Below are 13,744 nucleotides of genomic sequence, written 5' to 3'. Positions count from 1 at the left end.
AGGTGAAAATGGGCTTCGCTCTTGGTGTGAACACAAAATAAGATGACAGACTCGTAAATTCATGATACAGATTTTGTAACTGTGAGTCTCGTCTGATTGTGAGTTGAGATACGAAACACGTAATTATCAGAATTACAAGATGAGATATCTGAGATGGTTTTCTTGTGAATTTATAAATGAACTTTTTAAATATAAGGTTGTTTTTTTCATAAATATAAAATGCGGATCTCATAATTTTGTTTTTATTCTCACACACCGATGTCGGAATTATGACATATCAAAAATGGTTTTATTGTCTTGTGGTTATGAGATGCTAAATTATAACTGCGCGCTGTAGAAGTAATAATTACAAGATAACTGTTGTCTGTTGTGAACGAGGTGCTTCTGTCGTAACGTCACAGATTGTGTCGTAGTAGCTTCCTGTGTGATTTGACGCTACAACAGAATCAAGGCTAACTGCTGACGTAGCTTTTTTTCAGTTTCAGGTCGGTGCTGATGATGCAAACTTTCTGTTTTTTTGGGGAACCTGAGGGACAAACGTCTGGTGCAAAACAATAAAAGTTCTCACAGTTTGACTGGAGACTCGTCGAACGATAAACTACCTACGAGAACCGCTGCAGAACTCAAACTTTGTCAAACAAAGAGAAGACTTTGTGTCGTCGATCGTAAGGCATCAAACACGACTTTTAGTTCTTTTACTTTTTCCCAAACGTTTCCACGGCGGCGGCGCGGAAGACGAGCTTGCATTACAGAACAGGAACACAGTTGCATAAGTAAATGATCCGGATTGTGTGCGACGACGAGAAACAGCACCATCAACAACAACACCAACATCGATGGAAGTTTCCTTGAGATCAGTGACCCAAAAACTCGTTTTCGGATTGGTTTTAAAATCTGCTGCCTGTTTTGAAATCGTACAATCATTCTCACCAAAAAACACAAAGACGAGGAATCGGGTCGAATATTAAGATGGATAAAATATCGTCTTCTAAACACCGAAACCGAGAGATACGCTCGGTCCAAAAGTAAGAGTGGAGGAATATTATGACGTTATAAGCTTCTGAAATATAAAAATTTCACATGACAAGGATCTTTGCCGTTTCAGAACGGCAGAATAAAACATATCGGTGCATATCGTTCTAGCTTTCATCGTTTTTTTTTTGTAACTTTTAGCTTTTTTTTTCTTTTTTGCTAAGATGCATTGCTCTTATTAAGTGCCCCAACAAAAAATAGTGCATTAAGAAATAACCATGATTATACATTTCACAATAATACACAAAGGACGAGAAGAAGAACCAGGGGAAACACAAATGATGCTGTTTACAAAAAGTTAAATATTGTATCGGAAAAAAGCGTTTTTTTATACAAAAGTGATGAAAGCGTTTTTTTTTACGTCCTGCTCTCAAAAACAGGGTGACCATGTCGTGACGTGTTTTTTTTTTCACTTGTTTTTACAAAAGGGTTAATTCCTCTCACTTGTTCACTCTTTTTACAATATCTAAAAGGTATTAAGACATCAAATGTGTTTACATATATATTTGAGACTATCATTCAGGCCTAAATCACAAAAGGAACTCCCCAAAACATACTTTTATAAATACATATAAAATAAGCACAATCAGAAGAATAACAAGAGAATCTGGTACCTAAATGTGATTAAAACTGCTGCAAGCTTTTTCTGGTTAAAATCTACCACTCGACACACCCGCAAAAAACAGAACTAGTGGACTGGAGTTTTAAAAATGAGAGACGTCCAAAACAAAGAAATAAAAACAGGAAATGATTAAAAATAAAAAATAAACGTTGGGCTGCCTCGACTTTGTTCAGTTAGTGAAACATTTGTTCTTATCGCTGCAGGACGTTTGTTAATTCGTTCTTTAGTTTGAAGATTTAGAATATGAGACAAACATTGTTAAGAGCTATGGTACAGAAAGGAAAACGCTAGAAGACGTGATGTTCGTCTGGTCCTTCGGGGAGTTTTAGAGGGAAGATTTCTGATTGAAAAATCCGGAAACCGTCTGACGGTTTTTCCAGATTTAAAAAACAAAACAAAAACAAGAGCTAGGTTTTTCCTGGTTTGTGGACTCGGTCCGACTCAGGTTCAGAGTCCACCGAGAGCTTCTGATCCAGCGACGTCTACACACCTTCAGATAGTATTTATGTGTTTTAAAGGAATATTTAGTGAGGAGACCAAAACACGGTTAAATACCGTCGTTTCTAACAGATTCTGATCATCGGTGAATCACTTTAAACTTTAAATTTAACTGTTATTGTTGCATGATGATGTTTAAAAAAGTTCAGATTGAGTTGTAGTCTGAACTTCAAGTAGAAATAAATGAATAAATAAATAGATTTTCTCTCTGCAGGTTGATTTTCATAGAAATAAACTTGATGAAGAATTTGGAATAATTGAGTTAAAATGTGCAGAAACACTGGGGTCCTTTTTAATATTAAACTGGTCAATTAATGCATTTTTCTGTTCTGGTTCTCCATCGCTTTCCATATAATATATTGATGAATATTAATTAACAGACTCTTAATAAATGTTGTGTATTTTTATTTGTATTTATTTTCGTCATATTTAGTATTTTGAATAAAACTTTACAAACGTAATTAAACAAGACATTTCTCTATTTTTGAGTCTTTGGATTAAATTAAGAAATAAACCCTGTGGAGGTCTGGTTCTGGTCTGGTTCTGGTCCAGTCTAAATGGCCTCACCAGTCTGGTTCTGGTCCGGTCTAAACGGCCTCACCAGTCAGGTTCTGGTCTCAGTTTTAGGCCCGTGCAGAACTCCATTGAAGAAAAGGTTGATTTGAAAGAGTCTGCGCTGCATTAACGATAACTACTGCAGTAATAATAGTGACTGTGATGGATGCAACACATTACATTTCATATTATATAGAAATAAATGGAGACCTGGACTGGCCCTTTAATTCTAACCTGATTATCCAATGAGATCTGGACCTTTCTTGATGATGTCATTGCGGTGAACAGAAGCTCGCGGTGGACACGCCTCCTTCCTGTCTCACAGTGGTTCAAACTGATCTGAGACCTGTTCAGTCTCCACAGACTTCTGAAGTCAAACACAACTAATACTCACACAACATGTATTAGTGCAGACACCTGCCCCCCCCTCCCACGGTTCCCCTCTCTGACCTTTGACCTCTTCGCCGTGGAGCCGCTGCAGACACTTCCTGTTTCGGGCGGTCGGGTTTTAACGTCTGCGGCGGTCGTCAGCTCGTTGATTAAAGTTCCACATCGAACACGGTGACGTCGACTGGCGCTAAATTAATCGATGAAGAGTCAAACTTTTTTCTTCTGCTGCAGTGAAGGATTCTGGGTCAGTCGGGGGGGATGATGGGAAGGATTTTTGTGGCGTTTCAGGCGGGCGTGGCCATCGGCGCTGGGGAGGGGGGGGTCTGACGGTATCTGGCTGAGAGGCCTCCTCACATGGGCGGGACGATGAGACCTGCCATAGCTGAGAGACGAGCAGACAAACAGTCAGATGTATAGGAACCACAGGAACTAACGTCACACAGGAACTAACATCACACAGGAACTAACGTCACACAGGAAGCAGGTAAACGGAGTTAAAGTGATAGTGAGTTAAAAAAATACCAATTTACAATAAATATAAACTTGTTTCAAGAACTTTCTAAAACCAGAACGAGTCCCCCAAAATCTTCCGACCTCAGCAACCCGACTTTTATCATAAAGTGAAGCCGGCGCCGCCTTGATTAAATGGAAACAATAACTACAAAACCGCTTTTCTATAATCAAACATCAGTATATTAATATCATACATCCATCTACTGATGGTCACAACCTCAAAGGTAAGAACTGGAATTATGAAATATTTAAAAGTATAAAAATTCTTAAAACTTTTCTAGAGAAAAGTTTAAGGCCAAATTGACATTATGATATGGAAAGTTACGGATTGTTAAACATGAATAAAATGTTCTTAAATTCACACAAAGTGCCAGAAGTTCAAAAGAAACCAGGCTTTGTTTAATTCATCACACAATAAATAACATAAATGTTTCTTTGTGCTTAAATTGACACCAATTACTACAACTTTTTTTTTTGCCAACTAATATTTTTTTTATTACTTTTAAAAGAAGAAACATTTTCCTGTACGGTGGGAATATTTCCTCGTTCTTTTTTTTGTTTTTTGTTTTTTTACCAGTTTTTGAGAATATTTTGTACCTGTTTTTTTATCTCTATTTTTACCGTTTATCTTTTTTTTTACCTGTTTTTGAGAAAAAAATTTAACGTTTTTTTTTTTTTTTTTTTGCTGTATTTTTACCTGTTTTTTTTCAGAATATTTTTTGAGAATATTTTTTACCTGTTTTTTTTAAGAATATTTTTTTTTGCCCCTAGAGGGATTAATAAAGTTATTTGAATTGAATTGGATAATCTGTTTTTGTTCCACTTTATCATGAAAAAAAATCACCTGATTCAAGAACATCCCTGAAATATTTTGAGGTTGAACTATATCGACCCTTTTAGTGACGACGTCATGATGAGGTCATGATGAGGTCACGGTGTCAGCTGGAGGCTAAACAAATGAAAGACTGGAGGCTAACGCTAGCAGTGGGCTAAAGTTACACATCTAAAATGCCAGAATCCAGATATCACAGACATTAGAGATGACAAACTGTGATTATCGGAGAAACGTTTCAGCTTCTCCGATATTGTCCGACTCTCTTTCTGACTGACTTTACTGAAGGATAGTTAACTAGAGACATCCAGAGATTTATGCGCCCTCAATTTATCATTACAGCGCTGCCGTTGGCAACCGGCCCGCTGGTCGGACGGCCGGCTACTTAGCTCGCTAATTCCACCACGCTGTCATGAAACACAGAAAATGAGGTGAACAAAGTCGTCCCTCATCTGGTGATAGCACGGTGCTTTCCTACGCTGAGACCAGAGTGTGAGGATGAAGCATTAAGTTGTTACTAGTCAGTCCAACAGAGGACAGCGCCGGGTCACGGTCCCTCTGCCTCACTCCTCGCCGCTAGGAGACGACTTCACCGGGAGGAGAGCAGGTGTTATCCAGCCGTCTCCTCCTCCTGCAGTCGTCTCCAGCGGCGTAGGGGTCGGCTAATCTGGTCCCGTTGGTTCATGTTAGCTTTCTCAACTACCTCTGGTGATCCTGGAGAGTGAGTGACAGCACATGTTGAGAGAAACTAGGAAAACAAGCCAACAATACTTGCTAGCCAGCGTTAACTAACGTGTTCAGAGAATTATTCTGCCTCCACTAAACACGTCACGATGGTTACTAACAGAGAAGTTAGTCTAGTCGATGTCAGGACTCGGTGTCGGACAGACGTTACTTGATAAGATGAATAAAAAGCAGTTCTTTATATAATGTGCCAGAAGTTATGGATCAACTTTGACCTTGTTTAAAAGCAGGTCTTCACATGTGACGTATAAAGAGTTGTTATCATTACAGAGACGTCTGTCTGCGTGTCCAGGTGGGACTGGGACAGGTGGACAGCAGAGGACCGGGGGGGTGCTGACCGGCGGGAGTGGGGGGTGGGGATGCTCACCCTGGAGGTTGCTGCCATTGGTGGTGGTGCAGGTGGGGGGCGGGGAGGTCTGTGGCCGCACGACGGGGGCGAAGGCGCTCTTCTGTTTGACTGCAGAAACCATATGGACAGGAGAGAATGAATAAGGGCCTATGGGAGCAGAGGAAGAGAGAGGAGGAGGTGAGGAGGAGGAGGAGGAGTCCTACAGGAGGAGCTGGTGACGGTAACGAGCAGGCAGACGCACAGAGGAGGTGAGTGATCGGATGGAGATGAATCATGCAGGAGGAGGAAGAGGAGGAGGAGGAGGAAGGGGGTCGGACCGAGAGCTCTGGAGGAACCAACATGCTCCGAACACAAACAGCTGCACACATCTGGCAAAGTTGATCCATAACTTGAAGGACTTTTATTTTGTAAAGTAAAAACCAACCTGATCCAACCTGAGAGCGGCAGCAGCTTCATCCACACAAACTGTACAGGTGTGTGTGTGTGTGTGTGTGTGTGTGTGTGTATGTGTGTCTAATAAACCCATCAGTTGTGTCTTCTATAAAACTGATTCTAATTAAAGGGACAGTCCAACACTCCCTGGACTTCTTCTTCTTCTCTTCCTGTTCAGAGATGTTCAGGTATCAGCATCACATCTGTGTGTTCAGTACACAGCTGGAGTCAGGATGCTGTTAGCTTAGCTTAGCATAAACGCTGGAAGCGGAGGGAAACTGATAGCATGGCTTTGACTACAGTTAAAAAAATACCAGCGCCTTTTCTGTAAATTAGGTCATTACATTTTTTTGAGTTTCAAAGTTTTTGACTTTGGAAACAGCAGTTTAGTAGCTGCTCTGGAGCTTTCAATCATATCACATGGTCTTCATCAGCAGATGGAGTTTTCCTCAGTCGTCATTGGCATTTCAAAAGAAGAGAACGAGTCTGAAGAAATCCTGCTGGGGAAGATCATGTGATGTGATTGAAAGCTCCAGTTACCGCTCCAGCTTTTTAGTTAGAAAAAATATATTTAAAATATTTTAGTAGAGCTTCTGGAACTTTTGATCACATCACATGATCTTCATCACCCTGACGGGGTTTGCCTGGTCGTCATGGATACGTAGGAGTTCAGATCTACCTGTTCAATAATCAGAAACAAAAGCTCTATAACAGAAACTAAATGAAACTTGAGGTTAGATTGTTTCATTAAGGATGACTAGGACTTTTATTGTGAAAGGTAAGAAGGGAAGTAGTGGATCTGGTCTGCGTTGCATTCGTCAACGTTGAACGCCTCTGTGTTGTTGTTGTTTTATAAATACAGACGCAACTCAACGGGATGATTTGATGACTTTATTCATGGTGAGAAAAGTCAGAAAAATCATTTCAAAAGAAAAATGATGTCTCTTTTAAGAAAAAAAAAACGTTCTGAATATAATGAAGTGTGAATTAATTGCACTTTAAAAAACAGCCTTTATTTGAAAGGCCGTTGAACATTTAACTTTATTTAAATAATATTTATTTACTTATTTACTTATTTACTTATGTATTTAAGCATCTCAGAGAGTGTTTTTGTGACATCTAGTCACTTTGGGTTTTCCCTTTAAAATTATTTAAATATAAAAAATGTTCCTGATTTTATTGATTCAGTTTAATATTCTGTTATATTGATTAATAAAACAATCGCTTCCCATTTAGTAGCATTTAGTTAATCCAGTTGTTATGAAAATTAAGGTTTTCCAATTTCCTGATTTTTTTGTAAATTTTATCATATTCTAAAAAAATGACTATATTCTTTTTCTTCAGTCTCAGTTCATTGTTTATTTCCCAACTCGATCTAAAGTTACTAAAACAACCACATCTCCAGAAAGAAGCTTTAGAGCAGACAGAGCCATGCTAGCAGTTTCCCTCTGCTTCCAGTGTTTATGCTAAGCTAGGCTAACAGCATCCCGACTCCAGCTCTGTACTGAACACACAGACGTGATGCTGATACCTGAACATCTCTGAACAGGAAGAGAAGAAGAAGAAGAGTCCAGGAAGTGTTGTACCGTCCCTTTAAGAGCGTCCACAGCGTTTATGGACCACAGTGAGTCTGTGAATGATTCAAGGACAGCATTTGAAGATGTAAAATGAAACGGGGGGAATGTAAATGTGATTTATCGCCTCATGCCAACAACTATCAGTGAGTCCTGGATCGCTGCTTCTCCCTCCTCACATTCCCTCTTTTCTTGGCTCCTTCTTCTTGTTTTTCTGCTTCTTTCTCCAGCTGATATTAATGGATTCGGCCCAAAGCGTGAATGCATGAAGGATGCGGTGAGGATGTTAGTGGGGTTAGTCGAGGAGGAGGAGGAGGAGGAGGAGGAGGAGGAGGAGGATGGACAGGGGGACAGTCAGGAGGAGGTGAACAATGCGTGGCGGTGTTCGGTCGACACACACACACACACACACACACACACACACACACACACACATACATTCAGACCCTCGGCGGAGGGAAACTGCAGCTCAGCCAGGCGAGATGTGAGCCCACCTTTTGTTTGGTCGCCAGGGACGACAACATCACCTGGCACGGAGTTTTGAGCTCGCTACCTTCTAAACGAGTCTCACTGAGACTCGCCGAGCGCTTTGATACAGAAGCCAAAACAATGGAGCGCTCCCCGCGGGCGAGTTTAGACTTCACCGGTCTCCAAAACACACCTGCTCCTTCCAAGCAGCAGCAGCAGCTCCGACTCCGACTCCAGGCGAGATAATCAGAGCAAAGTTTCAGAGGAACAACGGCGCCGACAAGAAACTACTGAAGCATCGACTCGTCTCCTGCAGCGGGAAACGCTTCACTGTCTTTATTCTGGACACCACAACGACCGCTCCTCAACTGCATCAGTCCAAACACCTCGACAGGAACACACTACCAATACTTAAATATATAACAAGTACTTATCTTTATATTCCAGGTATCAATAGAACAATAGATCAGGATTCCAGCCCGACCAGGACGGGATGTTTGAGAGTTTAAAGAGTCTGATAATTAAATATCAGCTGATCCACACAACATAAATAAACACGGCTGATAAATCTAACTTTCATTTTCAACAATTACGACCAAGAAATGTGCCGAGCAGAACAAACTATAATCTATTAAATCACAAACTAGAGAGTGGTCGACATATACGCCAATATAAATATATCTGCAATGAGCCGATACGTGTTAACGGATTAATGTCAGTTCTTCATTGCATCAGATCTAAAAGCACAAAGGCTCAAATAAAAAATATCAAACACTCAGTTGACTTTTGGGATTTTCACTCATCAACGCCAACCAACACTTCAACTGCTTTCAGTGAATAAACTAGAACTGACTGAACCCCCGTAGCTTCAGGGTGAATAAGAAAACATCTCCAATCAACACATCAACTGTTTTCATTATCATCTTCTGCTTCAACACGACTGACACTTCGGTTCCTTTCACCCGTTCTGCATGTTATCAGCTGATTGAATGGCCGTTAACATCTTATTATTATCTACCACTCTGATGCTTCTGACGGGCCAAACTGCACCGACCACGCTGTGAAAGTGAAACTTTAATTAGGGCTGTCAATCAATTCAAATATTTAATCGCAAATTAATCACACGTTTTATCCGTTCTAAATTAACCTTAAAAGGAGATTAGTCAAGTATTTAATCCTCTTATCAACATGGGAGTGGACAAATATGCTGCTTTATGTAAATGTATGTATATATTTATTATTGTAAATCAATTAACAACACAAAACAATGACAGATATTGATCCAGAAACCCTCACAGGTACTGCATTTAGCATAAAACAATATGCTCCAATCATAACATGGTGAACTGCATCAGAGTGGTAGTGATGTTAACCACTGATAACGCATTTCAAACTGATAACACTCGAAGTGGGTGGTTCCTTTCAGTGCTTTCACATCACCTGGAACTAAACAGCTAAATGCCGTGATTAATCCTCAACTGACCAATCAACTGCTTTAATCACCTACACTTGAAATGACACCTCAACTCCTTTCAATACTTCAACTGATATTTCAACTGACACTTCAATTCCTTCAGTGCTCCGACCTCAGCCGTAACTTTCATGAGCAATGATTGAGCTGTGAACGGAGGTTAATCTTCACTAAATGAAGCCTTTAGTTAATTCAGAGTTGTTCCCCGTAATGATAAACAGTGAAGTGTGTTTTGGATTGTATAATTTGAGCCGCTCTCAGACAGTTGAAGTGGATTCCTCCTGCGCTCTCAGATGGATGAGGTTTGTTTTTTTTATTAATGAAGTGTTTTTAATGGACTCACTTGCGTAAGCAGAGTTGGTGGAGCCGTTGAGGAAGCTGGGGGATCCGGGGACGCCCAGGTTGGTCATCCCCGCGCCGTATCCGTTCATGGTGGACGTGATGGTGTTGTAGTTGGACTGCTGAGGCGTGGAGCTCGGCACGTAGCCGCGAGGAGACACGCTGTTCGAGTTACGGGAGTAACCTGCCAGGAGGAAACAGAGAGGATCAGAAACACTTTCATGGTTGGTTCGACCAGAGAAAACAGGATCTCAATCCAGCTCCTGCCCCCCAAAACCAAACTAAATCAGTTATTGGAATGATGCGTCTGATCACCCACGTTCTTAACATGTGGTGGAGATGTAAAGAGGGACTTCCTGTCTTCGTGTCAGGAGTTCCTGATCTGAACCAGACCTGGAGAACCAAACCCCATTCATTAACTCATCGTTTTAAGAAATAGAGAGACCTTATCCTAAAAAAGAAACACGAGGCTGATTAGAACTAGGGATGTTAATAATTAACCGTTAACCGACGTTAAGAACTTTAACTGATTAACGCTATTGGTTAAAACGGTTAAAAGAAATGTTAATAATTAACTCAAAAGCTGAGCGGCTCAGAGGAGCAGCTCGTCTCTTTAAGGAGAAAAGCTGGTCCACCTTAACAGCCCACCTTAAGAGGCGGAGCCGGATACAGGAAGTTGGCTCCGGTCTCTCCGGCTCGTTTGAGTGGAGTGGAGGAGTTGTAGTTTAGTAGCATTTATTCACCGACAAATAAACTGTCCACACACTGCTACACCTACGATCACAGCTAGAACGCCACCAACAACCTCACACTCACCACCGACACACACACACACACGGTCTGTTGGAAACTCACTAAAGTTACTCAGACTACGTGTGCGACGGCGGCGAGCACGAAGCCTCCGGCAATGCTAGAGCTGCTAACGTAGCACAAACACACACACTGTTTGTTGGACACTCGCTAAAGTTCCGCCGGGCAGACACACAGCTGACAACCTACTAAACTAAATGTGCGGTGGAGACTTTTACTGGGAAAGTGGCTGCATGTCCGCGACACTACACGCAGCATCGTAGCTGCTAAGTTAACGCTCCCGGACGGTGAACTGGAGACTCCCTTCAACGAATATCTGTTGTGCTCCTGCAGCTGGTACGAGGCACTAATCTTAATGGATAACGGTTAATAACATTTTTCAAAATGAGCATCCCTAATAAGAACTGATCCAAACAGCAGCATGAAGCTCCGCCCACTAACCATCAGCATCACACGTCACAGTTCGGCATCAGTAATTTAACTCTCTGATAGGGACGTTCACAGCAGAAGCTCTTTTCCACCACATCAACTTTTACACCAACATCAACACCCAAGTTCTTAAAATGTGGTGGACTCGGACTCTATCTTCCTGTCAGGAGTTCCTGATCTGAACCAGACCTGGAGAACCAAACCAAACCCCATGCATTAATTAACCTGATCCCAAAAAACAAACACAAAGATTGATGACAACTGATTTAAACATCAGCATGAAGCTCCGCCCACTAACCGTCAGCATCACACGTCACATGTCAGACTCAGAAACATGATGATGATGATGATGATGATGATGATGAAGACGACGCACAGCGTGATCAGAGTTGATAAAGTACTCGGGTACCGGTCGGGTTTCTGGTTATTAAAAGGAACCCGGTGGACTTGTGATGAACTCCTGAGTGTTTGATTGAAAGTGAGCGTGAAGTGAAGTGTTGCAACGCTGCAGGACGGTCTGCTCTAGATCTCGTTGACCTCCTCGCTGTGACCTCAGAGGTGACATCATCACGCCTGTCGCTGCTGCTCTCCTGTAACTGACAGCTCGCCCCCCCCAGGCGAAGTCTGCCCTTCATCTCTCACCTCGCTGCTGCGCTCTACGTACCTTAACACCCCTTTACCCCCCAACCTCCACACCCCCCCAACGCTCCCGTTGATTGACCCTCATCCAAGATGCATTGAATACCGATGTTCCCCGCAGCACTCAGCCTGACCTTTGACCCCCTCCGGAGGCTCCCGGGTTCCCACCGACCTCCACCAGCGAGCAGAGCCAACAGTGTGCCGAGTAGCACATTACAGCTCGACCCCCCCCCCCCCCCCTTAAACCTCCACCCTCGTCCACTTTCCCCCACTTCCTGGTTCGGGCCAACGCAATTCCCAGCAGGAGCGGCTGATGGAGCGCTGCCCGGGGAACGAGGAGGGCGAGGAGCGCCGGCGATGGGAAACACATGTTGGAGAGAGAACGGTGCAGGCAGGGAGCGGCCGAGCGCTGCAGCCCGTCACAGCTCAACGCTGAATGTCAGGATTGTTCTTTAATAATAAATTAAAGAAGAAGAATCGGAGGCGGTGTACTGGGTGGTGTTTGTGTTCCCGCTCCCTGCCCGCCCGTCCGTCCTCGTCCACAGCGGCGTGGGAAGCGCTTCACATCCTTCCACTCAAATGGAAACATGTGTGGAGCCACGTTTTAGGAGCAGTTAAGGTTTCTGCTGATTAACGGGGTCGACTGACAGTTTGGTTTCACCGAGTAAACCGTCAAACGCTGCAGAACTTGCTGCAGGACGACACGGCGCTCAACGCTTTATAACCGCCGACTGGGTTTTAATTAGAGACGTTATAAAAACAACACCACCACAGCTCCACCAGACCTCCATCTGGGAAGCTTTCTTCTTTTCTTTCTGGATGTTTTATTCTCTTAATATTGTCTGTTTGTCTTTATCATTCTGTATATATATATATAAGAACACATAGAAAACATCTATAACTATAATACTAAAGGGTAATTTAAGGTGTTTTTCTGAGGAAAGTAAAGGATGTTGTTTACTTGATTTTGGGCCCGACATGATTTTGGGTTGTATAAATAAAAACTGACTCAACGTGAATAATCATAACATAATTATGAGCTACAGACGTTTTAACTGTGAGTCATAATTACAAGACGCACAAGTCGTGCTTCAAAGAAAACATGTAGGAGGTCTCGTAAAATATAATTGATGTTTGTTAGCAGAGAATCCGACCGCATGTCGTCATAACGTCACTGAACATGTCGCCACGATGAGACACGTTCAGTCCGACTCAAACAGCTTCTTTATGGGAGTCTGTTTGACGTTCTCATGTTTTAAACACAAACCGCTGCAGTGTGTGTTTATTACGGCTGTCCATCGATTTTTTATCTGTTCAAAATGAACCTTAAATGGAGATTTGTCAAGTATTTAATACTCTTATCAACATGGGAGTGGACAAATATATAGAAGACGGAACCTGCCAAAATCAAAAATAAATATATGACTTGATAAATAAATAAATGCCGTTAAATGTTGCAAAAATAATATTAAAAAATAAATGTAACAAATGTGACATAGATTGATATTTCTGTTTTAATTTGCTAATTTATTTATTTATCTTTGTTTAAGTTTCCATATTTATTTACTCTTCTGTTTAATTTTCCCTTTTATTTATTTATGCATTTATTTATACGTCAACATATTTTTTTAAACTGTTGTTTTTGTCACGAATACTTTCACACAGAACGTGGATATCATGCAGCGAAAAGCAACGTCATTTTTTTTCTGGAACGAGGTTTGATTTTTTCTGATTTTTACTGACGTCTGGTCGTCACTTTCAGTCCAAAATGGCGGAAGCGTAGCTCTGCTGCTGGGCGCCGATGTGTATCTGTTGCACAATATTCTGAACTCAAGGTTCACTTACTGTGTTTTTCTAGAGCTTGACTGTATTTTATGGCCTTCTTCAGCGAGTGGAAGTGGCTCAGATGAAGCAGTAAGCAGTAGTCTGACACCTGAAGGAGTTCCTTTCACTGAACAACGCTGTGGGATGAAAACTCTAGAAGAAGAAATGAACCTTGAGTTCAGAGTATCGACTGTCACAGCAGCGTCCAGCTCTGTTAGAGATA

General features: G+C 41.8%; 1 protein-coding gene across 6 annotated transcripts in view; it reads right to left on the bottom strand.

The window, feature by feature from the left end:
• Positions 1–512: 512 nt before the first annotated feature.
• The window catches only part of LOC119494005 (transcription factor COE3-like), a 183,236-nt gene continuing 170,004 nt past the window's right edge, over positions 513–13,744 (bottom strand). For 3 of the 6 annotated variants that reach the window (XM_037779594.1, XM_037779595.1, XM_037779593.1), the window contains 3 exons: positions 9,824–10,003; positions 5,554–5,682; positions 513–3,479 (listed from right to left, as the gene is read on the bottom strand). In XM_037779594.1, the coding sequence (XP_037635522.1) occupies positions 3,448–3,479; positions 5,554–5,682; positions 9,824–10,003 (341 nt within the window). In that variant the 3' untranslated portion in view covers positions 513–3,447. The remainder of the gene's footprint in view (positions 3,480–5,553; positions 5,683–9,823; positions 10,004–13,744) is intronic. The other 3 variants (XM_037779596.1, XM_037779598.1, XM_037779597.1) reach the window with 2 other exon arrangements.

This window comes from Sebastes umbrosus, chromosome 9 (genome assembly GCF_015220745.1).
Source record: "Sebastes umbrosus isolate fSebUmb1 chromosome 9, fSebUmb1.pri, whole genome shotgun sequence".
Lineage (NCBI taxonomy): Eukaryota > Metazoa > Chordata > Actinopteri > Perciformes > Sebastidae > Sebastes > Sebastes umbrosus.
This window is presented reverse-complemented; position numbering and strand designations above follow the sequence as displayed.